Below are 26,263 nucleotides of genomic sequence, written 5' to 3' on the forward strand. Positions count from 1 at the left end.
AGTCTCAAATGTTCCGGGTCAGTGGTGCCGGGTTCGGCCTTCCGGCTGCTTCCGGTGTCTGACGCCCGGACGGAGGTCGTTGCTTTAATCTGAGCGGAACCGGACGGCGGAGGGATCTTCAGCCGTTTCATCTTTAAGACGCTCGGTTCGTGAAGCGGTCCGTGATTTATTGAAAGGTTCTAACGGAACATTCAGCCGCGTTAGCAGATGGGCGGTCCCCGGACCGTCTGTCCCGGGACCGTCTGTCCCCGGACCGTCTGTCCCCGGGAGCTCCACACTAACCACGTCCTACCCGGACCTAAATGTTCCGGCTTCATTAGTCAGAACAGCCTTCAGGAGTAGGTCCACTAAGGGTTCTGAACGGTGAAGCGGGTCCAAACAGAACGGCCTTCAGGTCCACTAAGGGTTCTGAACGGTGAAGCGGGTCCAAACAGAACGGCCTTCGGGTCCACTAAGGGTTCTGAACGGTGAAGCGGGTCCAAACAGAACGGCCTTCGGGTCCACTAAGGGTTCTGAACGGTGAAGCGGGTCCAAACAGAACGGCCTTCGGGTCCACTAAGGGTTCTGAACGGTGAAGCGGGTCCAAACAGAACGGCCTTCGGGTCCACTAAGGGTTCTGAACGGTGAAGCGGGTCCAAGCAGAACGGCCTTCAGGTCCACTAAGGGTTCTGAACGGTGAAGCGGGTCCAAACAGAACGGCCTTCGGGTCCACTAAGGGTTCTGAACGGTGAAGCGGGTCCAAACAGAACGGCCTTCGGGTCCACTAAGGGTTCTGAACGGTGAAGCGGGTCCAAGCAGAACGGCCTTCAGGTCCACTAAGGGTTCTGAACGGTGAAGCGGGTCCAAACAGAACGGCCTTCGGGTCCACTAAGGGTTCTGAACGGTGAAGCGGGTCCAAACAGAACGGCCTTCGGGTCCACTAAGGGTTCTGAACGGTGAAGCGGGTCCAAACAGAACGGCCTTCGGGTCCACTAAGGGTTCTGAACGGTGAAGCGGGTCCAAACAGAACGGCCTTCGGGTCCACTAGGGGTTCTGAACGGTGAAGCGGGTCCAAACAGAACGGCCTTCGGGTCCACTAAGGGTTCTGAACGGTGAAGCGGGTCCAAACGGAACGGCCTTCAGGTCCACTAAGGGTTCTGAACGGTGAAGCGGGTCCAAACAGAACGGCCTTCGGGTCCACTAAGGGTTCTGAACGGTGAAGCGGGTCCAAGCAGAACGGCCTTCGGGTCCACTAAGGGTTCTGAACGGTGAAGCGGGTCCAAACAGCGATGAAAGTAGAACATGTCAAAACTGTTTTATCGAGAATAAATGTAAACGTTAAATTTAGATTCGGTGAAGGTTCTTCCTGGTGGACATCCTCGTCCTCTGATTGGTTCCTGAGGAGTTCCCCTTTTAGGACACGCCACTGCTACATGCTAACATAGCTCTCTGCTGCTAGCTAGCATCTTTGAAAGTGAGTTCTTTTTTTTTACCCGAGGTGATTAAAGTCAACCGGACCCGTCTCCAGGTTTCGCTTTGCCGATGACACCCCGCTGTGCTGCAGCTTGGAATTCTGGGAGTTGGACGTCGTACTGATTGAGGACACAAAGGTGGGTGACACGGACACGGTTTTCCCTGGACAGATTGTTGCTAGCGGATGCTACATCGTGTTCTCTCTCAGGAACCAGGTGGTCTTTGAAGCCGACCTTTGACATGTCCGATAAGACGGCGCCGCGCTGCCAGCTGAGGCTGGAGTGGATCCACGGGTACAGAGGTCACCAGTGTCGGAATAATCTCTTCTACACCGCCGGGAAGGAGGTGGTGTACTTTGTGGCTGGGGTGGGCGTGGTCTACAACACCCGGGAACATACCCAAAAGTTCTACCTGGGACACAATGATGACATCATCAGGTGAGGAGGGTCCAGGAAGTGGTAGAACGTACTAAGGATATGTTCTTTCTGTACATTCATCATGCTAATGTAGCATTAGCTAAGAGTGTTCCACTGGTGTGTGGTCTGGATTGACCTCTGACCCAGCTCAGTTTGATGGACGCTGATATTAAAGCTAGACGACAGGCCCGAGTCCAAACCCGTCCCTCTCTACCGATCCCAGCCTGGCGCTCCATCCAGATAAGGTTCTGGTGGCGACGGGCCAGGTGGGTAAGGACCCGTTCATCTGTGTCTGGGACACCTACGCCGTGCAGACCGTCTCCATCCTGAGGGACGTCCACACACATGGAGTGGCGTGTCTGGCCTTTGACTCTGATGGACAGGTGAGACCACGCCCATCTGCGTGCCGCCTGTATTTTAATATCACCTGACTTGTTTGTGTTGACAGCGGCTGGTGTCGGTCGGTCTAGACGCCAAGAACCAGCTGTGTGTGTGGGACTGGAGGAGGGGGCGGGTTCTGGCCACGGCGACAGGACACTCAGACAGAGTATGACTGTTAGCTCAGGTGTTCAGGTGACGCCGGTCGTACCTGGGCGGACAGGTAACAGTGTAGCTTCTATTTTGCAGATCTTCGATGTGGTCTGGGATCCAGTCCAGTCCAGCAGACTGGTGAGCTGTGGAGTGAAGCACATCAAGGTGAGACTTCAGGTGAAACTGCTGTTGATGCTGATTGATTGGTTTAGTCTTCAGGTATGAAAGTGATCTTCCATTGATTGTCTGTGTAGTTCTGGACGTTATGTGGGAATGCTCTGACTCCAAAGAGAGGGATCTTTGGGAAGACGGGGGACTTGCAGACCATCCTTTGTGTCTCTACCGCCAAGGACGAACTGACGTACTCCGGCGCCCTGAACGGAGACGTGTACGTGTGGAAGGGGGTCAGTCTGATCAGGACTGTCCAGGAGGCACACGGGGTAAGTACTGAGTACTCACCTGAGGCCTCATGTAGGAAGAGCGGTCTGGATTTCCTACTGAAAGCTGGCATACTGGCCTCAACGAATGACCGGCTCAGGAATGGAGGTCATCGATCCTCCGCTCTGGGTTGGGCTGAGGACAGTTTCCCGTCGTCACCTCTAGGTGTCACCAAAAGAAGCAACAGCTGTAGAAACGAGGGTACGCCAACCAGAACGGTAACGGGAGGCCCCTGGTCTACAAAGGTAGTGGTCTGGTTGGGTTCAGGGTACTGAAATCAGCAGGACTGATGTTGGCCTGGTCTACAAAGGTCTGGTTGGGTTCAGGGTACTGAGATCAGGACTGATGTTGACCTGGTCTACAAAGGTCTGGTTGGGTTCAGGGTACTGAGATCAGGACTGATGTTGACCTGGTCTACAAAGGTCTGGTTGGGTTCAGGGTACTGAGATCAGGACTGATGTTGACCTGGTCTACAAAGGTCTGGTTGGGTTCAGGGTACTGAGATCAGGACTGATGTTGGCCTGGTCTACAAAGGTCTGGTTGGGTTCAGGGTACTGAGATCAGGACTGATGTTGGCCTGGTCTACAAAGGTCTGGTTGGGTTCAGGGTACTGGGATCAGGACTGATGTTGACCTGGTCTACAAAGGTCTGGTTGGGATCAGGGTACTGAGATCAGGACTGATGGTGACTCTCCCTTCAGGCGGGGATCTTCAGCATGCATGCCTGCGAGGAAGGATTTGCCACCGGAGGACGAGACGGCTGTATCCGGCTGTGGGACGTAGACTTCAAACCCATCACCAAGATCGACCTGAAGGAGACTGAGCAGGGCAACAAAGGTCCATTACCAAAACCCAGAGCTGGACTCTGGTTCTGTTTTTAAGGTCATTTTCACAGGCGCTGTTTGGTCCCCTCTGAACAGAGTTTGTTTCCTCGGATAGTCCGCTCCGTTTGGGGAGGTGCTACAGAACCTTCACCTGGTTCTTAGACTACTGATACAGAACCTTCACCTGGTTCTTAGACTACTGCTACAGAACCTTCACCTGGTTCTTAGACTACTGATACAGAACCTTCACCTGGTTCTTAGACTACTGCTACAGAACCTTCACCTGGTTCATAGACTACTGATACAGAACCTTCACCTGGTTCTTAGACTACTGATACAGAACCTACAGCTGGTTCTTAGACTACTGATACAGAACCTTCACCTGGTTCTTAGACTACTGATACAGAACCTTCACCTGGTTCTTAGACTACTGATACAGAACCTTCACCTGGTTCTTAGACTACTGATACAGAACCTTCACCTGGTTCTTAGACTACTGCTACAGAACCTTCACCTGGTTCATAGACTACTGATACAGAACCTTCACCTGGTTCTTAGACTACTGATACAGAACCTACAGCTGGTTCTTAGACTACTGATACAGAACCTTCACCTGGTTCTTAGACTACTGATACAGAACCTTCACCTGGTTCTTAGACTACTGATACAGAACCTTCACCTGGTTCTTAGACTACTGATACAGAACCTTCACCTGGTTCTTAGACTACTGCTACAGAACCTTCACCTGGTTCTCAGACTACTGATACGGGACCTTCACCTGGTTCTTAGACTACTGATACAGAACCTTCACCTGGTTCTTAGACTGCTGCTACAGAACCTTCACCTGGTTCTTAGACTACTGCTACAGAACCTTCACCTGGTTCTTAGACTGCTGCTACAGAACCTTCACCTGGTTCTTAGACTACTGCTACAGAACCTTCACCTGGTTCTTAGACTACTGCTACAGAACCTTCACCTGGTTCTTAGACTACTGATACAGAGCCTTCACCTGGTTCTTAGACTACTGCTACAGAACCTTCACCTGGTTCTTAGACTACTGATACGGGACCTTCACCTGGTTCTTAGACTACTGCTACAGAACCTTCACCTGGTTCATAGACTACTGCTACAGAACCTTCACCTGGTTCTCAGACTACTGATACAGAACCTTCACCTGGTTCTTAGACTACTGATACAGAACCTTCACCTGGTTCTTAGACTACTGATACAGAACCTTCACCTGGTTCTTAGACTACTGATACAGAACCTTCACCTGGTTCTTAGACTACTGATACGGGACCTTCACCTGGTTCTTAGACTACTGATACGGGACCTTCACCTGGTTCTTAGACTACTGATACGGGACCTTCACCTGGTTCTTAGACTACTGATACAGAACCTTCACCTGGTTCTTAGACTACTGATACGGGACCTTCACCTGGTTCTTAGACTACTGATACGGGACCTTCACCTGGTTCTTAGACTACTGATACAGAACCTTCACCTGGTTCTTAGACTACTGATACAGAACCTTCACCTGGTTCTTAGACTACTGATACAGAACCTTCACCTGGTTCTTAGACTACTGATACAGAACCTTCACCTGGTTCTTAGACTACTGCTACAGAACCTTCACCTGGTTCTTAGACTACTGATACAGAACCTTCACCTGGTTCTTAGACTACTGATACAGAACCTTCACCTGGTTCTCAGACTACTGATACAGAACCTTCACCTGGTTCTTAGACTACTGATACAGAACCTTCACCTGGTTCTTAGACTACTGATACAGAACCTTCACCTGGTTCTTAGACTACTGATACAGAACCTACAGCTTTAACAGTTTTGTTCACTCTATTTGTTCAAACAGAATATTTCATTCCTTGGATGTGTTTGATGTGTTTTTGATTTCAGGCCTGTCGATCCGCAGTGTTTGCTGGAAGGCGGATCGGATCCTTGCGGGCACACAAGACAGCGAGATCTTTGAGGTCATGGTCAGAGACCGGGACAAACCAGTTCTGTTGATGCAAGGTCACAGTGAGGGTGAGCTGTGGGCACTTGACCTGCACCCTAAACAACCAGTCGCAGTCACCGGCAGCGATGACCGCTCTGTAAGGTCTGTAGGACTTCCATCATGGCTGCCAGGATGTGGGTCAGCTGAGGTTCTGGTTCTGCTCACGCCGCTCTGTCTGCCTGCCAGGCTGTGGAGTCTTCCTGATCACACTCTGCTGGCTCGCTGCAACATGGAGGAATCTATCCGTAGTGTTTCTTTCAACAACGATGGATCTCAACTGGCACTGGGCATGAAAGATGGATCCTTCACCGTGCTGCGTGTCAGGTTCAGGCCCGAGTTCTAGAATCTGCTTACAGCGCGTCAGCCTTAGAACAAGCTAAAGCATTAGCATTAAAATAAAAGGGGACCAATGGGTGAGCCTTGGGGAACTCCTTCTGCTGCTACCTCCCAAAATGCCCTTCTAGAAACAATGTGATGTTCTAAATCAAAAATAGTTTGACGTTTTTTTCTAATACCTGTTGTCTTCAGGGACATGACGGAGGTTGTACACATCAAGGATCGGAAGGAGGTGATTCATGAGCTGAAGTTTTCCCCAGACGGTTCCTTCCTGGCGGTCGGATCGAACGACGGGCTGGTGGACATCTATGCTGTCGCCCAGCGTTACAAGAAGGTGGGCGAGTGCACCCGGTCCACCTCCTTCATCACCCACCTCGACTGGTCGGTCGATAGCCGCCTCCTCCAGAGCAACGACGGCGCCGGGGAGCAGCTGTTTTACAGAATGCCAGGTGTTATCACTTTAGCATGTTCGTCCCATAGAGGCTGTGGTGGACCTGTCCAGACTGAAGGGGACGTTTTGTCTTACAGCAGGGAAGCTGATCCCTAAAGAGGAGGCAAAGGGGACCCACTGGATGACATGGACAGGTGTTATCGGGACTGAGGTGAATGGCATCTTCCCCAAATATTCAAATGTTACCAATGTGAACTCGGCGGATGCCAACTATAGCAGCGCCGTGCTGGTAACCGGAGACGACCTCGGTCTTGTCAAGCTCTTCAGGTTCCCCTGCCTCAAACGAGGTAGGTGTGACCAGTATTCGTGCTTTTACTGCCCTGAACCACAATCTGAGGGCAGTTCCTGGGAGAACTTTGCGGTTCACCGTTAAAAATAGAACAAAGGAGTAATCGGGGTGATCGTACCAGCTTCCGGCAGCTAGCCGGACCCGGTTAAGGACGGTCCAGCACGCCCTGTTGCGTTACCTCTGCACCCTCTTCCTTCAACAGGAGCCAAATTCAAAAAGTACATCGGTCATTCTGCCCATGTGACAAATGTCCGCTGGTCCAATGACCTGCAGTGGGTCATCAGCACCGGCGGCGCTGACCACGCTGTCTTCCAGTGGCGGTTCCTTCCGGAGGGTGTCATGAACGGTGTCCTGGAGCCCCTCCTCCAAGGTACTCATGAGAACGGCGCCTCCCTTTGAGATGAAGTTAGGTGCCGTTTTACAATCTGAGGTGTTTGTTACCTTGGGTTCCGTGTTCCCTACGATTTGTCCCTCTTCTTCCCGTTATCCGGGTCGGCTTGTGGTGCACGCGGCCTAATCCTGCTCCCCCTGGAGGGTAGGGAGGCATTCCCAGCCCCAGGTAGATGTGCAGTTCCCCCAGTGAGTTGGGGGCTCTGCCCAGAGAGAGACAAACCGGTGCAGTGCTCTCATCTGGCCTATGAGGGGAGGTCACTGCCTGTAGTCTCTAACAGTTTGGGGTTGAAGGTCGACCGGCTGATGGCCCCAGGGCAGAGTCCCGGGTCCACGTCCTGATTCTCCGGTTCAATAAATAGATTAAGCAAACAGGATGAATTCAGGCTGCAGTACTGAATAGTATCCTGACGGACTGTCTTCAGAGGGCTACGCTGACTCCAACAGTGGCGAGTCGGACTCGGACCTGTCGGACGTCCCGGAGCTCGACTCGGACATCGAACAGGAAGCTCAGACCAGCTACGAACGTCAGGTGACCAAAAGACAAACTCGCTACCGGCTGTAAATCACCCGTCTGTTTGACGCAGTTGATTCTGTCTGCAGGTCTATAAGGAGGACCTGCCGCGGCTGAGGAAGAAGCTGATTGGTTCCTTGAAGCGACAAAAAGCTCCGGAGGAGGGGCTTCGTCTGCAGTTTGTTCATGGGTAAACGCCAAAGTTGGTCATCACCTCAAATATTTACTGCTGTTTTCTCCAAAGGAGGCAGGCGTCATGGTAACAATGCTAATCGCTAATGATGCTAACAAAAAACGTTAGACATTTCCTTTGATGCTATTGTTACTCGTTTTAATGTTGTCACTTTACATGCTAATGTTACCTTTAATGCTATTTCCACCTTAAGAGTCTTTTTAATTGGCATGTCTTTATCCTGTTTTTGCTCATTGTGTTAGAGCAAAGGTTACGGTTATAAAGCTAATGTTATAATACATGGCTGGATCAGCTGGGCACAGGTGACGCTGATCTAGACCCAGGTGACGCTGATCTAGACCCAGGTGACACTGATCTAGACCCAGGTGACACTGATCTAGACCCAGGTGACACTGAACTAGACCCAGGTGACACTGAACTAGACCCAGGTGACGCTGATCTAGACCCAGGTGAAACTGAATGAGACCCAGGTGACACTGATCTAGACCCAGGTGACACTGATCTAGACCCAGGTGACACTGAACTAGACCCAGGTGACACTGATCTAGACCCAGGTGACACTGATCTAGACCCAGGTGACACTGATCTAGACCCAGGTGACACTGATCTAGACCCAGGTGACACTGATCTAGACCCAGGTGACACTGAACTAGACCCAGGTGACACTGATCTAGACCCAGGTGACACTGATCTAGACCCAGGTGAAACTGAATGAGACCCAGGTGACGCTGATCTAGACCCAGGTGACACTGATCTAGACCCAGGTGACGCTGATCTAGACCCAGGTGACGCTGATCTAGACCCAGGTGACACTGATCTAGACCCAGGTGACACTGATCTAGACCCAGGTGACACTGAACTAGACCCAGGTGACACTGAACTAGACCCAGGTGACGCTGATCTAGACCCAGGTGAAACTGAATGAGACCCAGGTGACACTGATCTAGACCCAGGTGACACTGATCTAGACCCAGGTGACACTGAACTAGACCCAGGTGACACTGATCTAGACCCAGGTGACACTGATCTAGACCCAGGTGACACTGATCTAGACCCAGGTGACACTGATCTAGACCCAGGTGACACTGATCTAGACCCAGGTGACACTGATCTAGACCCAGGTGACACTGATCTAGACCCAGGTGACACTGATCTAGACCCAGGTGACACTGAACTAGACCCAGGTGACACTGATCTAGACCCAGGTGACACTGATCTAGACCCAGGTGAAACTGAATGAGACCCAGGTGACGCTGATCTAGACCCAGGTGACACTGATCTAGACCCAGGTGACGCTGATCTAGACCCAGGTGACGCTGATCTAGACCCAGGTGACACTGATCTAGACCCAGGTGACACTGATCTAGACCCAGGTGACACTGAACTAGACCCAGGTGACACTGAACTAGACCCAGGTGACGCTGATCTAGACCCAGGTGAAACTGAATGAGACCCAGGTGACACTGATCTAGACCCAGGTGACACTGATCTAGACCCAGGTGACACTGAACTAGACCCAGGTGACACTGATCTAGACCCAGGTGACACTGATCTAGACCCAGGTGACACTGATCTAGACCCAGGTGACACTGATCTAGACCCAGGTGACACTGATCTAGACCCAGGTGACACTGAACTAGACCCAGGTGACACTGATCTAGACCCAGGTGACACTGATCTAGACCCAGGTGAAACTGAATGAGACCCAGGTGACGCTGATCTAGACCCAGGTGACACTGATCTAGACCCAGGTGAAACTGAATGAGACCCAGGTGACACTGAACTAGACCCAGGTGACACTGAACTAGACCCAGGTGACACTGAACTAGACCCAGGTGACACTGAACTAGACCCAGGTGACACTGAACTAGACCCAGGTGACACTGAACTAGACCCAGGTGACACTGATCTAGACCCAGGTGACACTGAACTAGAGCCAGGTGAAACTGAATGAGACACAGGTGAAACTGATCTAGACCCAGGTGACACTGATCTAGACCCAGGTGACGCTGATCTAGACCCAGGTGACGCTGATCTAGACCCAGGTGAAACTGAATGAGACCCAGGTGACACTGATCTAGACCCAGGTGAAACTGAATGAGACCCAGGTGACACTGAACTAGACCCAGGTGAAACTGAACTGGACCCAGGTGACACTGAACTAGACCCAGGTGACACTGAACTAGACCCAGGTGACACTGAACTAGACCCAGGTGACACTGATCTAGACCCAGGTGACACTGATCTAGACACAGGTGAAACTGAATGAGACACAGGTGAAACTGATCTAGACACAGGTGAAACTGAATGAGACCCAGGTGAAACTGAACTAGACCCAGGTGACACTGATCTAGACCCAGGTGACACTGAACTAGAGCCAGGTGAAACTGAATGAGACACAGGTGAAACTGAACTAGACCCAGGTGAAACTGAACTAGACCCAGGTGACACTGATCTAGACACAGGTGACACTGATCTAGACACAGGTGACACTGAACTAGAGCCAGGTGACACTGAATGAGACACAGGTGAAACTGGATTCTGATCATTCAGACAGCATTAAGAGCTCCCTTAGTTTTGTTATCTTGTTTGAGGTGACCCCTTTTGTGGCCGTGCTTCCTGTTGCTCCAGGTACCGGGGCTTTGACTGTCGTAACAACCTGTTCTACAGTCAGGCAGGTGAGCTTGTGTACCACGTAGCTGCTGTCGTCATCATCTACGACCGGCTGCAGCACAGTCAGAGGTTTTACCTCGGCCACGATGACGACATCCTCAGCCTCGCCGTTCATCCGCTCAAAGACTACGTGGCCTCTGCACAGGTAGACATCCAATCAGGGTGCAGCATATTATTATTATCCAACGTGTGGGTGTTTCTGATTGGCTGTCTGTTGGCTCAGGTGGGCAGGGACCCAGCGATACACGTCTGGGACATCTCCACTCTGAAGTGTCTGTCGCTGCTAAAGGGCCACCACGGCAGGGGGGTGTGTGCCCTGGAGTTCACAGGTACACTCACCTCACTGGGAGAGTCATGGGAGGGGTGTGTGCCCTGGAGTTCACAGGTACACTCACCTCACTGGGAGAGTCATGGGAGGGGTGTGTGCCCTGGAGTTCACAGGTACACTCACCTCACTGGGAGAGTCATGGGAGGGGTGTGTGCCCTGGAGTTCACAGGTACACTCACCTCACTGGGAGAGTCGTGGGAGGGGTGTGTGCCCTGGAGTTCACAGGTACACTCACCTCACTGGGAGAGTCGTGGGAGGGGTGTGTGCCCTGGAGTTCACAGGTACACTCACCTCACTGGGAGAGTCATGGGAGGGGTGTGTGCCCTGGAGTTCACAGGTACACTCACCTCACTGGGAGAGTCGTGGGAGGGGTGTGTGCCCTGGAGTTCACAGGTACACTCACCTCACTGGGAGAGTCGTGGGAGGGGTGTGTGCCCTGGAGTTCACAGGTACACTCACCTCACTGGGAGAGTCGTGGGACCAGTTGGCTTCTGTCTTTCCCTGCAGGTGTTTCCCTGCTCCACATGTGAAGTGCCTTGAGATAACTTTCTGTTATGATCTGGTGTTATAGAAATAAAATGGATGAATGAAATCATGACTTACCTGAGTTCCTCTTTTGTCCACCTGTGAAACCTGTCTGAGCGCTCAGCCGATGGGAAGAGTTTGGTGTCCGTGGGAATCGATGAATACCACTCCATTGTCATCTGGGACTGGAGGAAAGGAGAGAGGCTGGCCAAGGCCAGGTAAACACACCTGTCACCTTTGCACACTTTCATAAATGACAGCAGTCTGTCCTGCAGGGGCCACAAGGACAAAGTGTTTGTGGTGAAGAGTAATCCGTTCAGGACGGACAAGCTGGTGACCGTCGGCGTGAAACACATCAAGTTCTGGCAGCACTCAGGTATGCACCTGCAGGACCAAGGAACCTTAGTGGTGGTCATTAGCTAATGTTAGCATGCTAACCAGAACCTTTTCTACTGGAGGGTTCCTTCAGGAATGGAATTCTGTCGGTGTCCTGTTTTGTCTTTGCGTTCGCTGCTGTTTCTATGGTAACGTTCACACAGCGACGCCAAGGCTCCTCAGGTGCAGGAAGAGAACCTGCTGTGACGTAGGGCCTCCTGTGAATAACCTGAGGTCTCATGACCCCCCCACAGGTGGAGGGCTGACATTCAGACGGGGGATCTTTGGGAACCTGGGGAAGCAGGAAACGATGATGTCGGCGTGTTACGGTCGGTCGGAGGACCTGGTCTTCACCGGAGCCGCCAACGGAGACATTTACATCTGGAAAGACACGACGCTGACCAAGACCATCAAAGCTCACGACGGTCCCGTGTTCGCCATGTGCTCCCTGGACAAGGTAACACCTGGACAGGTGTACCTGTCTGTACCTGCATCAACACAGCACGAAGGAGGAGACACGGAAACAGAAGCGCTTTTATTTCATTAAATCAGAAGACCACGGGGAAGACCCGGGACACGCTGGCCTGAAGAAGCTCCGCCCCCCCGGCCCCGGCGCCGGATAAGCGGTTGAAGATGAATCAAAAGATATTTCACAACAAAATCATAACTTTAATATTCATTAAGAATGTGCCTCAGACAACGTAACAACAAAGTGATGTCATGGTTCTCTTTGGTGATGTCATGGTTCTCTTTGGTGATGTCATGGTTCTCTTTGGTGATGTCATGGTTCTCTTTGGTGATGTCATGGTTCTCTCTTGTGATGTCATGGTTCTCTTTGGTGATGTCATGGTTCTCTTTGGTGATGTCATGGTTCTCTTTGGTGATGTCATGGTTCTCTTTGGTGATGTCATGGTTCTCTCTTTGGTGATGTCATGGTTCTCTCTTGTGATGTCATGGTTCTCTTTGGTGATGTCATGGTTCTCTTTGGTGATGTCATGGTTCTCTTTGGTGATGTCATGGTTCTCTCTTGTGATGTCATGGTTCTCTTTGGTGATGTCATGGTTCTCTCTTGTGATGTCATGGTTCTCTCTGGTGATGTCATGGTTCTCTTTGGTGATGTCATGGTTCTCTTTGGTGATGTCATAAAGGCTCCGTGGCGATTGTGGCGTGAGGACGGACTTTTGGTTTGTTTCTTTGTGGACAGGGTTTCGTGTCGGGGGGGAAGGACGGTGTGGTGGAGCTGTGGGACGACATGTTTGAGCGGTGTCTGAAGACGTACGCTGTGAAGAGAGCCGCCCTGTCGCCATCATCTAAAGGTTCTCATTGATCGATCAGCTGATCAGCTGTGACGTTTTCAGAACTTTGTTAGCCGAGCTTTTCTTCATGCTTGTCAGTAAAATACTTCATGTACACCCTGAAGCCTTCAGTGTAGCCTCCAAGCTAGCAGGGTTAGCACAGTGCTAACATCTCCTGAGGTGGTCTCTGTCCCAGGTCTGCTGCTGGAGGACAACCCGTCCATCAGATCCATCACTCTGGGTCACGGTCACATCCTGCTTGGAACAAAGAACGGAGAAATCCTGGAGATCGACAAGAGCGGGCCGATGACGCTGCTGGTTCAGGTCCGACACCGTCAGACCGAGGTGGTGTGTTTGAAGTATTAACCGGCGTGTGATGTGTTCAGGGTCACATGGAGGGGGAGGTGTGGGGTCTGGCAGCTCACCCGCTACTTCCTGTCTGCGCCACTGTCAGCGATGACAAGTCTCTGAGGCTCTGGGAGATGTCGTCCAATCACCGCATGGTGGCGGTCCGCAAACTGAAGAAGGGTGAGACGGGGGACCAACACGCACCCTCCGTCTTAAACGGTTTGCACAGTGTAATACGTCTGGGCCGTGTTACCTGTCAGGTGGGCGGTGCTGCGCCTTCGCTCCCGACGGTAAAGCTCTGGCGGTCGGTCTGAACGACGGCAGCTTCCTGGTGGTGAACGCAGACACGCTGGAAGACATGGTGACTTTCCACCACCGCAAGGAGCTCATCTCGGACATCCGCTTCTCCCAAGGTACCTGAACTCCGCATGCAGGTGTGATGTGGTTGGTCAGAGGGCGAGGAGTCGCTGACGTGTGTTTCAGATGCAGGGAAGTACCTGGCTGTGGCGTCCCACGATTCCTTTGTGGACATCTACAACGTGCTAACCAGCAAGAGAGTGGGCATCTGTAAGGGAGCCGGCGGCGGCATCGCCCACATCGACTGGGACTCCAGAGGTGGGACTCCTGCAACGCTAACGCGCTAGCATGCTACCCAACTGACCAGGCTTTGGTGCAGCATTCATAGTTCTAAGAATATTTGCCGATCACCATTAGCACTGAGGCTGTGCTAACCTTTAGCATTTTAACAATCGTTTTGCTACTTTTACCATCATAACATTCTAATATTGGCAAACTAGTGATTAAAGATGCTTAACATACAGACATGTGCTTCACCTGTGCTGGCAGGTAAGCTGCTGCAGGTGAACACCGGAGCCAAAGAGCAGCTTTTCTTCGAGGCTCCTCGAGGACGCCAGCAGAACATCTGTGCTTCGGAGGTCGGTCCGTGGACCCGCTGCGTCGCCGCCGTCTTGGCTCTGTGCTCTCATGCTTGTCTGCGTGTTTCCAGTTTGAGCAGCTGGACTGGGCGAGCTGGACATCGGTTCTGGGCCCGACCTGTGAAGGAATATGGCCGGCGCTCAGCTTGGTCAACGCCACCTCCCTTACCAAAGATCACAAGCTGCTTGCCACTGGAGATGACTTTGGCTACCTGAAGCTGTTCAGCTTCCCAACCAGGGTGGGGCGCTCTGTGTGATGTCATTTGAGATGATGTCACCCTAATTAGGCCTTTTGTTCATCTTTACTTTCCTCTTTGTGTCGCCCAGATGCCCGTGGCGACACTAAGCGACCACTGGGGGGCGAGATAGCAACCTGTTATAATATGCTAAGCACCTGATGGCATGCTGGAACTCATCAGCAATTGTAGGCAAGATAATCAAAGACAGGACGGTAATCAATCATCACTGATATTGATTACCGTCCCTCATTGATTGTGCTGATGCTTCCACTGCTATGCAGACGACACACAATTGTACCTGTCAGATCAGTCGGTTAGACTTCAGACGTGCCTTAAGGACATTAACTCCTGGATGACCGAGAACTTCCTGTTATTAAATCTAAATAAAACTGAGGTTCTGGTTCTTGGGCCAAAGCATCTCAGAAATGTTTGTTCTAGTGTTGGAGTTCTAGATGGCGTCTCAGTGTCCACCAGCACCACTGCTCGGGTTCTGATCCAGAACGCAGCGGCTCGGGTTCTGACAGGAACCAGACAGAGAACACATGTCCCCTGTTCTGGCGTCTCTGCTTCCTGTTAGGGAACGAATTGAATATAAAATCCTTCTACTCACTTTTAAAGCCCTCAACAGCCAGGCCCCTCCTTACCTTACAATCAGCTCTCTGATTGGTTCGTGAGACAGACTCCACCTCTGTGTTCAAGAGGAGACTGAAGACTTTCCTTTTTAACGAAGCGTATAGTTAATCAATACAATAATCAATACCTGTCAAAGGCCAGCACTGGTGGCTTAACCTCCTACGACACACGGAGCTCCTCCCCCTCGCTCTGGTTATTCATGTCCAAGGTTTCTGCCTGTTAAAGGGAAGTCTTTTCTTTTCTTGCGGGACAAGTTGGGTTCTGTCTTTCCTGTGTCCTGAGACGACTTCCTGTTATGGAAATAACATTGAATTGACGATTGATACCGGGTCTTCACATCCACTCTTGTCTCGCCCTCAGGGCCATTTTGCTAAATTTAAGCGGTACCTGGGTCATAGCGCCAATGTGACGAATGTCCGCTGGACCAATGACGACGCCGCACTGCTTACTGTGGGCGGAGCCGACACAGCTCTAATGATCTGGACCAGAGAGCCGCCGGGACACAAAGAGAGCAGAACGATGGACAGCGAGGAGTCGGATGACGACGCGGAGGAGGACGGAGGTAACACGACTCTTATTGTGGAATGATCTGTCCAGAATATTATCAGGTTGGGTTGGGCCTGATCAATAAGGAACTGGTCATGTGTTTTCAGGGTATGACAGTGATGTAGCCCGAGAGAAAATGGTGGACTACATCACCAAGATCTACTCCGCCAGTATCAGGAACATGTCAGGAACCAGACCTCACCTGCAGCACAAGGAGCTCCCTGTGGAGGACAGGTGCGTGATGACGTCTCGTACCCGCCAGCGTGTTTTGTAATGTCATCTGAGTCCTCGCCGTGTCCCAAGCAGACCTCCCGTGAGCCGGGCGACGCCACTTCCTGACAAACTGCTGAAGAACAACATTACCAAGAAGAAGAAGGCGGTGGAGGTCGGTGGCAGCACCCGTCCTCGGTCCTCCGTCACCTGACCTGCTTCTGATGGCTGCTCGTCTTTCAGGAGCTGGTTCTGGACCACGTCTTCGGTTACAGAGGCTTCGACTGTCGCAACAACCTGCATTACCTCAACGACGGTTCTGACATCACCTTCCACACGGCTGCTGCTGTGGTCGTCCAGAACCTGTCCACCGGTCAGTCCCGACTCGAAGCGGGCCGAGAACCAGGATAACGGTTTCAGGGTTGGCGTGGCAACAGGAAGTTGACCTACAGCGCCACTAACTAACCTAGTGGCGCTGTAGGTCAACACTGATGATGTCATCACACTTCCTGTCCTGGCAGGAACCCAGAGTTTTTACCTGGAACACACTGACGACATCCTCTGTCTGACCGTCAATCAACACCCGAAGTTCCAAAATGTCGTGGCAACGGGACAAATCGGTGAGTCCAGGTACCTTGTCACAAGGTCAAGGTACCTGATGCCACAGAACCTGTTAGTATCAGACTGTAGCGTGGCTATCTGCAGCAGTGTTGAATGATGGGTAAAATGGAAAAGGTGTACCGGTGGTCCCAGGTGTACCGGTGGTCCCAGGTGTATCGGTGGTCCCAGGTGTACCGGTGGTCCCAGGTGTACCGGTGGTCTCTGGTGTACCGGTGGTCCCTGGTGTACCGGTGGTCTCTGGTGTACCGGTGGTCCCAGGTGTACCGGTGGTCTCTGGTGTACCGGTGGTCCCAGGTGTACCGGTGGTCCCAGGTGTACCGGTGGTCCCTGGTGTACCGGTGGTCTCTGGTGTACCGGTGGTCTCTGGTGTACCGGTGGTCCCAGGTGTACCGGTGGTCCCAGGTGTCACAGGGTCCAGGTCTAGTCTCTGGTTAGAGTCGGGTTGTAATATTGATGCTCTCACGTCATTGGCCGCTTTTTGCCCATTGCATGTTTCTTTTCTTTTTTGCTGCTTCCTCATTGCGTCACTCATCACCAGGTGACATCAGTGACCTTCCAGGTAAGACTCTGTGCCATCACTGACTCACCTTTGCTGGTGTTCATGTTGTTTTGCTGCTCTCGGTTTGCAGAGGTCCACCTGTCAGGTGACTACCAGTAGTCAGGACGCTGTAGTTTGTAGCTCCGCCCCCATCGCTACGTCTAAATCGCTAGAAATGTGAAATTCAACCATTTGAAGCATCAAATGACTCGAGTATAATGATTGAAGTTACTGGAAGCTTTTCAAACCGGGCGGCTCATAAACAATCACACGAAATAAGTGCAGGGGAGTCCTGGTCTCATGCAGGAGGACACGTGGACAGACGATGGACAGATCTGTCCTCCGTCTCAGTCTGAACGTTGATTCGCTCTCGCTAACACAACACGCATGCACCAATGGGCGGGGCAGTGTGCTGATTGGTTGAAACAGAGGGAGCGACACGCCAAAGAGAATTAAAACATTTACCTTTAGAATTTGTTTCTGCTGCCACGTCGAAGTCTACCAAATAAAGGCTGCCATAAACCGGTCCAGTTAGGGTAGTGGCGTAAGCAGTTCCGGTTTCCTGTCAACGTGTCCCAGGAACCGTCCTCCGGTTTCCTGTCGCCGTGTCCCAGGAACCGTCCTCCGGTTTCCTATCGACGTGTCCCAGGAACCGTCCCCCGGTTTCCTGTCGCCGTGTCCCAGGAACCGTCCTCCGGTTTCCTATCGACGTGTCCCAGGAACCGTCCCCCGGTTTCCTATCGACGTGTCCCAGGAACCATCCTCCGGTTTCCTATCGACGTGTCCCAGGAACCGTCCTCTGGTTTCCTATCGACGTGTCCCAGGAACCGTCCTCCGGTTTCCTATCGACGTGTCCCAGGAACCATCCCCCGGTTTCCTATCGACGTGTCCCAGGAACCTTCCTCTGGTTTCCTGTCGCCGTGTCCCAGGAACCGTCCTCCGGTTTCCTGTCGACGTGTCCCAGGAACCGTCCTCTGGTTTCCTATCGACGTGTCCCAGGAACCGTCCTCTGGTTTCCTGTCACCGTGTCCCAGGAACCGTCCTCTGGTTTCCTGTCACCGTGTCCCAGGAACCGTCCTCCGGTTTCCTGTCGACGTGTCCCAGGAACCGTCCTCTGGTTTCCTGTCGACGTGTCCCAGGAACCGTCCTCTGGTTTCCTGTCGCCGTGTCCCAGGAACCGTCCTCTGGTTTCCTGTCGCCGTGTCCCAGGAACCGTCCTCTGGTTTCCTGTCGCCGTGTCCCAGGAACCGTCCTCTGGTTTCCTGTCGCCGTGTCCCAGGAACCGTCCTCTGGTTTCCTGTCGCCGTGTCCCAGGAACCGTCCTCCGGTTTCCTGTCACCGTGTCCCAGGAACCGTCCTCTGGTTTCCTATCGACGTGTCCCAGGAACCGTCCTCTGGTTTCCTGTCACCGTGTCCCAGGAACCGTCCTCCGGTTTCCTGTCGACGTGTCCCAGGAACCGTCCTCTGGTTTCCTATCGACGTGTCCCAGGAACCGTCCTCTGGTTTCCTGTCGCCGTGTCCCAGGAACCGTCCTCTGGTTTCCTGTCGCCGTGTCCCAGGAACCGTCCTCTGGTTTCCTGTCGCCGTGTCCCAGGAACCGTCCTCTGGTTTCCTGTCGCCGTGTCCCAGGAACCGTCCTCTGGTTTCCTGTCGCCGTGTCCCAGGAACCGTCCTCCGGTTTCCTGTCGCCGTGTCCCAGGAACCGTCCTCTGGTTTCCTATCGACGTGTCCCAGGAACCGTCCTCTGGTTTCCTGTCGCCGTGTCCCAGGAACCGTCCTCCGGTTTCCTGTCACCGTGTCCCAGGAACCGTCCTCTGGTTTCCTGTCACCGTGTCCCAGGAACCGTCCTCCGGTTTCCTGTCGACGTGTCCCAGGAACCGTCCTCCGGTTTCCTATCGACGTGTCCCAGGAACCGTCCTCTGGTTTCCTGTCGCCGTGTCCCAGGAACCGTCCTCTGGTTTCCTGTCACCGTGTCCCAGGAACCGTCCTCTGGTTTCCTGTCACCGTGTCCCAGGAACCGTCCTCCGGTTTCCTGTCACCGTGTCCCAGGAACCGTCCTCCGGTTTCCTGTCGCCGTGTCCCAGGAACCGTCCTCTGGTTTCCTGTCGCCGTGTCCCAGGAACCGTCCTCTGGTTTCCTGTCGCCGTGTCCCAGGAACCGTCCTCTGGTTTCCTGTCGCCGTGTCCCAGGAACCGTCCTCTGGTTTCCTGTCGCCGTGTCCCAGGAACCGTCCTCTGGTTTCCTGTCGCCGTGTCCCAGGAACCGTCCTCTGGTTTCCTGTCACCGTGTCCCAGGAACCGTCCTCTGGTTTCCTATCGACGTGTCCCAGGAACCGTCCTCTGGTTTCCTGTCGCCGTGTCCCAGGAACCGTCCTCTGGTTTCCTGTCGACGTGTCCCAGGAACCGTCCTCTGGTTTCCTGTCGACGTGTCCCAGGAACCGTCCTCCGGTTTCCTGTCACCGTGTCCCAGGAACCGTCCTCTTTAACGTTCCTTCATCTATCATGTCTTGGTTTGTTTGCTTCAGATAATTTTGGTTCATCAGCTCTGATTCCATGATTATGTTTTGCTCCTCCTAATGTTCTGGCTCCTATATGACCCGGTCCCTGGGTTCCCTAGGTCCTTATCAGGTCCTTATCAGGTCCTTATGTTGGACTTTGATTCTTAGTCTTGTGTCTAGTTCCACGCTTCCTGTTACTGTCCTAGAGCAGATACTGGGTCATAGTTTTGATTGTAAAGTGCCCAGGGCTCTAATAATCTGTTCTTTGGTTCCACAAGTCCGGGTTCACAGTACCCGGTGTCCTTAGTCCTCTGTCGGAGGGACATTAGGTCCCTTCGGTTGGCAATGGTTGGTTCGAGGGAACTTCAGTTCTTTGTCCTTTTAGTCAGTGTTGTTGGACCCTGCTTCCATTGTGCGTTCCTCGGTGCCGTTGGTTCTGTGGGTTCTGAGTTTCTGGGTCCTTTGGTTGTGGTCTCCGCAGCCCTTGCTCCATCCATTCATGTTTGGGACGCGATGACGAAGCAGACGCTGTCCATCCTTCGCTGCTCCCATGCTAAAGGTGTCGGCTACGTCAACTTCAGCGCTACAGGAAAGCTGCTGCTGTCTGTGGGGGTGGAGCCTGAACACACCATCACAGTGTGGAGGTGGCAGGAAGGTACCCACATTTGCTGTGTGTGTGTGTATGGGGGGGGGGGAGGTAACATCAATTGACCTTTGACCTCTGCCAGGTACCAAGGTGACCAGTAAAGGTGGACACACCGAGAGGATCTTTGTGGTGGAGTTCCGCCCAGACTCTGACACCCAGTTTGTGTCAGTGGGAATCAAACACATCAAGTTCTGGACTCTGGTTGGAGGTTCGCTCATGTACAGGAAGGGCGTGGTCGGCTCGGTGGAAGACGGCTGCATGCAGACCATGCTGTCTGTCGCCTTTGGCGCCGTGAGGTTCTACATCCCCGGTTTGGACTCCCTTAAAATAAGAGTCCGATTTTATCGGAAGTCCATCTTTGTCTCCTCCAGAACAACCTGACCTTCACGGGGGCTATCAACGGAGACGTGTATGTGTGGCGGGAACATTTCCTGGTCCGAGTGGTGGCCAAGGCTCACAGCGGTCCGGTCTTCACCATGTACACCACCCTGAGGGACGGACTCATCGTCACCGGGGGGAAGGAACGCCCGTGAGTACCGATACTCAGCCCGCTGCCGGTGGCTAGCTTCAGCTAGCATTAGCATAGACAGAGGCGGTTCTCCGGTTCTCTAATCCAACAGCACCGGAGGGACAGGATGCTAGCTCAGGGACCAGATGGTTGTACTCTAGTGGCATGATGTCACAGATCTTGCCAGGTAGAGGAAAACCCGATCCCAGAGTCAGGACACTTGCCGTTTAACTGGCTCTCTGGGGGCTGCGGGAGCCATTTGTCTCCTACATGCGATGTGATCAACCGAAAGATCTATGTTAGATGGGAATGTGGTCCAAGGTCCAAAGTAGAACAGCTTGTGGGTGTGTCCAACAGGACTAAAGAAGGGGGGGCGGTGAAGCTTTGGGACCAGGAGATGAAGCGCTGCAGAGCGTTCCAGCTGGAAACCGGCCAGCCTGTGGAGAACGTCCGGTCCGTCTGCAGAGGGAAGGTGCGGATCATCGGGTTCGGTGCCTTTACGTTGCGGGTCGGCCTCTGGACGGAAGGTCTTCGCTGACAGAAGAACAGAATCCCAGTTCCTTAAGAATTTACTGGTTTAGAAAATGGAAAATAGTTGTTGCCATCGATGATCTTCACTCCATCTTTGGTCTCTGATGGTCCAGGGTAAGATTCTGGTGGGAACCAAAGACGGAGAGATCATCGAGGTTGGAGAAAAGAATGCTGCCTCCAACACTATGATCAACGGACACACTCAGGGAGGGATCTGGGGGCTGGCGACTCATCCGTTCAAAGACGTCTTCATCTCCGCCAGCGATGACGGGACCATCCGAATATGGGACCTGGCCGATAAGGTACGGCTGGCCTGATCTCTGCCGGAGCTTCGTAGCGTTGGGCGCTAACTCTCTGGTGAAACCTCGTTTCCCGTTAGAAACTTCTGAACAAGGTGAGTTTGGGTCATCCTGCCAAGTGCGCCTCCTACAGTCCCAACGGAGAGATGGTGTCCATCGGCATGGAGAACGGAGAGTTCATCGTCCTGTTGGTCAACTCCCTCACCGTCTGGGGCAAGAAGAGGGACCGCAGCGTCGCCATCCAGGACATCCGGTAGGACGGGGACATGTCTCCCGGAGAAACGATGCTGAACATAGGTTTATATGTACACACAGTACATGTTGGTGTACCCTGTACAACAGCATGAACCCGTATGGTACCTGTACCTACGCTGAGCTGATCAGGCCGTCCTTGTCCGGACAGGTAACCAGTTACCAGGCAACCGGTCTAGTGAGTGGAACAGGGTTTGGACTTCATGCAGTCTTCATGCTTGGTTCTGTTCCTCAGTGAACAGGTTCCAGAACTTCAGCTCCGAGTCATCCTGGAGTGTTCAAACCTTCAGTCCTGGCTGGTACTCCCACTAACCCCCCCCCCCCTACCCTAACTGCTGGTGTATTACAGAGCGTTCACAGACGGGGCGTTTGGGTTCCTGCTGTCGTCGTTCTGGTTCCTTTTTTCTTCTTGTTTAGAACCTGACCGCTCCAGTAAGAGCTTCCCACAGTTACAATCGAGCGATCAGGGACTGTTCTCATCAGATCTGTTTTTATTGATTGCTCCTATGTTCCACTACGTTGAGTTCTAGTCTACCCAACCTTGTGCTTCATGAATAACGTTCAGTTCAGAACTCCACAGATCTTATCTCGGGTCTACCGTATGGATCAGAACCGTTGCTTCTTCGTTCAGGTCAGTGTTGTTCCATCCTTGCCCGTTTGGCGTTTCAGTTTCAGTCCAGACAACCGGTTCCTGGCGGTGGGTTCCGCTGAAGGTGCTGTGGATTTCTATGATCTTTCTCTGGGACCGTCCCTGAACCGGATCGGCTACTGCAAAGACATCCCCGGCTTCGTCATCCAGATTGACTTCTCAGCTGACAGCAAACATATCCAGGTTCAACGACGCAGTCCTGGAACCGGACTTTACGGCTGGCCCTAGCAGCCGATGAGTCGGACTAAACGTATTTCCATCCAGGTGTCCACCAGCACCTACACCCGTCAGGTGCATGAAGTTCCCTCAGGAAAGATCGTCATGGAGCAGTCCGTCTTTGAGAGGATCACCTGGGCTACCTGGACCAGGTGAGACTGGTTACATAAATACAATTATACCAAACAGTAAAGGCAAAAAGGTACTGGAGGTCTCAGATATGGGGTAGGGATAGTCTTTGGTTGTTAGGGTTAGGGACGGTTCTACGGGCAATGTTCCGGTCCGACCCGGGGCAGGAGTGAAGCGTCCTGTAGAACTGGTTTGGCGTAGCTAAACTGGTTAGGGGACCAGTGGCCAAGAGTAAACCTGAATCACCAACCCAGTTTACTGACTGGACTGAGAGACACTGTAGAACCCAGTAGAACCACCCGTGTGTTTTGTGTGCCAGCATCCTGGGCCGTGAGGTTCTGGGCGTTTGGCCCCGGAACGCGGAGAAGGCGGACATCAACTGTGCTTGCGTTTCCCACGCCGGCCTCCACCTGGTGACGGGAGACGACTTCGGACTGGTCAAGCTCTTTGACTTCCCCTGCTCAGAGAAGTTTGTAGGTACCGGAGGGCGTGGCCGGAGGGCGTGGCCGCAGCGGAACCTCACCGTGTCGCCGATGTGTTCACAGGCCAAACACAAGCGCTACTTCGGACACTCCGCTCACGTAACCAACATCCGCTTCTCCTGCGACGATAAGTTCGTGATCAGCGCCGGCGGCAGCGACTGCAGGTGAGCCGATCGCTGTCAACCAGTGATGATCAATATATTTATTAGGTAGCGTGTATTACAGTACAAGTACAGTCACACAGTAGCATGTATTACAGTACGAGTACAGTCACACAGTAGCATGTATTACAGTACGAGTACAGTCACACAGTAGCGTGTATTACAGTACAAGTACAGTCACACAGTAGCGTGTATTACAGTACAAGTACAGTCACACAGTAGCATGTATTACAGTACGAGTACAGTCACACAGTAGCGTGTATTACAGTACAAGTACAGTCACACAGTAGCGTGTATTACAGTACAAGTACAGTCACACAGTAGCGTGTATTACAGTACAAGTACAGTCACACAGTAGCGTGTATTATAGTACAGGTACAGTCACACAGTAGCATGTATTACAGTACAAGTACAGTCACACAGTAGCGTGTATTACAGTACAGGTACAGTCACACAGTAGCGTGTATTACAGTACAAGTACAGTCACACAGTAGCATGTATTACAGTACAAGTACAGTCACACAGTAGCGTGTATTACAGTACAAGTACAGTCAAACAGTAGCATGTATTACAGTACAAGTACAGTCAAACAGTAGCATGTATTACAGTACAAGTACAGTCACACAGTAGCATGTATTACAGTACAAGTACAGTCACACAGTAGCGTGTATTACAGTACGAGTACAGTCATACAGTAGCGTGTATTACAGTACAAGTACAGTCACACAGTAGCGTGTATTACAGTACAAGTACAGTCACACAGTAGCATGTATTACAGTACAAGTACAGTCACACAGTAGCGTGTATTACAGTACGAGTACAGTCACACAGTAGCGTGTATTACAGTACAAGTACAGTCACACAGTAGCGTGTATTACAGTACAAGTACAGTCACACAGTAGCGTGTATTACAGTACAAGTACAGTCACACAGTAGCGTGTATTACAGTACAAGTACAGTCACACAGTAGCGTGTATTACAGTACAAGTACAGTCACACAGTAGCGTGTATTACAGTACAGGTACAGTCACACAGTAGCGTGTATTACAGTACAGGTACAGTCACACAGTAGCGTGTATTACAGTACAGGTACAGTCACATAGTAGCGTGTATTACAGTACAGGTACAGTCACACAGTAGCGTGTATTACAGTACAAGTACAACGTTTCCAGCTGCATGACGACGGTTTGTCCTTCCGTCGGTCTCACCCGTTCTTCTTTCTTCTTCTGCAGTTTATTTGTGTGGCGATGTCAGTGACCTCTGGAGTCATGACCTTTGGAGTCGTCCTTCCTCTCTTCTCTTGTGGTGCTGAGTCCACCTGTCGCTGACGGGGACAGGCTTTGTGTGTTTCGTGTTTTGGGGTTCAGGGCGTGCCTTCAAACATCCGGTGCTGGTTAAAGTCGATTTTAACGCTCTGGTTTCTTCTTCACTTGGACTTTTTAAGGTTCTAAAGTGAAAAACATTTACAGTCTTGGAAAAGAAGAATTACAAGTCATGTGACACCCCCCACGCCCCCCCCCCCCAGCAGCTGGAACAGACCTTAACAGACTTAAAAAGGGGGCCGGCTGGAACCCACCCCACCCTGAGAGGGGCTCCGACCCCCCACCCGTTGATGTTTACGGTTATTGCTACGTGTCATTGTGTTGGACGTGTACTTTTACATTGTTTACAATAAAAGATAGAATAAAACGAAACATGTTTCTGTCATTTTTGATATTTTAACAAATTCTTTTAAAAGAGACTTTAATGATTATTTTGTGTGTAAGACGTGAAAACGTTTTGTACTTCATGTATATTTGTATTTTCACGTAAATTGGGTTTTTATAGCAGTAATTGTTGTGCGATGTGACGTCGATCTACAACGATGTGAAAGGGGCGTGGCTTCTATGGATGCCGGAAGTCCAAATCTGTCCAGTTCTTTCCAGCTTGACCGAACCTCAAGCAACGGACGCGGATTGATGAGGAGCGTTGCGCGGTCACGTGACGTGCCGTGACGTCGTTCTCCCCAGGAGTTGTATCGGCAGCATTTGTAAAAGTGTTTAGTGTCGTCACAGGTGCGTAATAAAACACACCTGCTCATAACCCCGCCCATTAACGTGACGCCTCCTGGACGCCGGAGACGCAGCGTTCCTCCCTTCCAGCAGGGGGCGGCGTCTCTTCCGGTCTGGCAGCTGACCGTCATGGCGGCGCCCGCGCCCGATTGAGTCCACGGTGAACCGGACCGGTTTAGGCTGAAGTACCGATGCGTCAGGTGAGACAGGTAGAGAGACAGGTAGAGAGACAGGTAGAGAGAGAGGGACGAACTTTGTTACTTAAATTCAGAGGAATTTAATCTTCCGTCCGGTTAGGGCGATCAGAGAAGATCGGTGATCGATCGCTGCTTTTAGTGACGTCATCTTCTGGTTGATTCCGACGGAGCCAGAACCCGAGACGTTTCTGGGTCGGACTAGGACTGCCGGTTCTGGACCTGGTCTCTATAAAACCCTGCAGGACGCTAACCTCTGCAGGCATGAGTGTGACGTCATCAGTGATGCAGGGAGCCCGGCGGCTCATCCGCGCCAACTCACCTCTGCTCAGCGACTTCCTGCCTTTGTCCCGCCTCTCTCCTGCACGTAACTCCACCCCTTTGTTCATCTGTCAACAGAATAGAAAGTACACGCCCAAACAGGTGAGTGTGACCTTTCATGTTTACCTGGATCTTAACCTATCAACATACAGACGATGGCTCCTCCCTCTTTCCTGTCAGTAAAGTACTCTTAAATGTTGTGATACAGGTCGAA

At 52.1% G+C, this 26,263-nt stretch overlaps 1 protein-coding gene across 1 annotated transcript; it reads left to right on the top strand.

The window, feature by feature from the left end:
* Positions 1-1,492: 1,492 nt before the first annotated feature.
* On the top strand, positions 1,493-25,166 carry LOC137906811 (echinoderm microtubule-associated protein-like 6). The gene is made up of 43 exons (XM_068751100.1): positions 1,493-1,589; positions 1,661-1,889; positions 2,092-2,251; positions 2,317-2,415; positions 2,496-2,564; positions 2,654-2,839; positions 3,538-3,673; positions 5,575-5,776; positions 5,861-5,998; positions 6,203-6,459; positions 6,539-6,748; positions 6,953-7,120; positions 7,566-7,672; positions 7,744-7,844; positions 10,479-10,665; positions 10,744-10,849; positions 11,498-11,591; positions 11,649-11,749; positions 12,003-12,205; positions 12,953-13,064; positions 13,240-13,367; positions 13,430-13,571; positions 13,652-13,804; positions 13,875-14,006; positions 14,238-14,326; positions 14,398-14,565; positions 15,559-15,760; positions 15,852-15,978; positions 16,051-16,129; positions 16,198-16,327; positions 16,476-16,574; positions 17,114-17,134; positions 20,092-20,265; positions 20,339-20,547; positions 20,628-20,785; positions 21,122-21,236; positions 21,409-21,597; positions 21,675-21,847; positions 22,516-22,678; positions 22,760-22,863; positions 23,160-23,313; positions 23,386-23,486; positions 24,716-25,166. The coding sequence occupies exons 2-43, from the start codon at positions 1,693-1,695 to the stop codon at positions 24,738-24,740; spliced, it is 5,868 nt and encodes a 1,955-aa protein (XP_068607201.1). The 5' UTR covers positions 1,493-1,589; positions 1,661-1,692; the 3' UTR covers positions 24,741-25,166.
* The last annotated feature ends 1,097 nt before the right edge of the window (positions 25,167-26,263 follow it).

The sequence above is a fragment of the Brachionichthys hirsutus genome, chromosome 17 (assembly GCF_040956055.1).
Source record: "Brachionichthys hirsutus isolate HB-005 chromosome 17, CSIRO-AGI_Bhir_v1, whole genome shotgun sequence".
Lineage (NCBI taxonomy): Eukaryota > Metazoa > Chordata > Actinopteri > Lophiiformes > Brachionichthyidae > Brachionichthys > Brachionichthys hirsutus.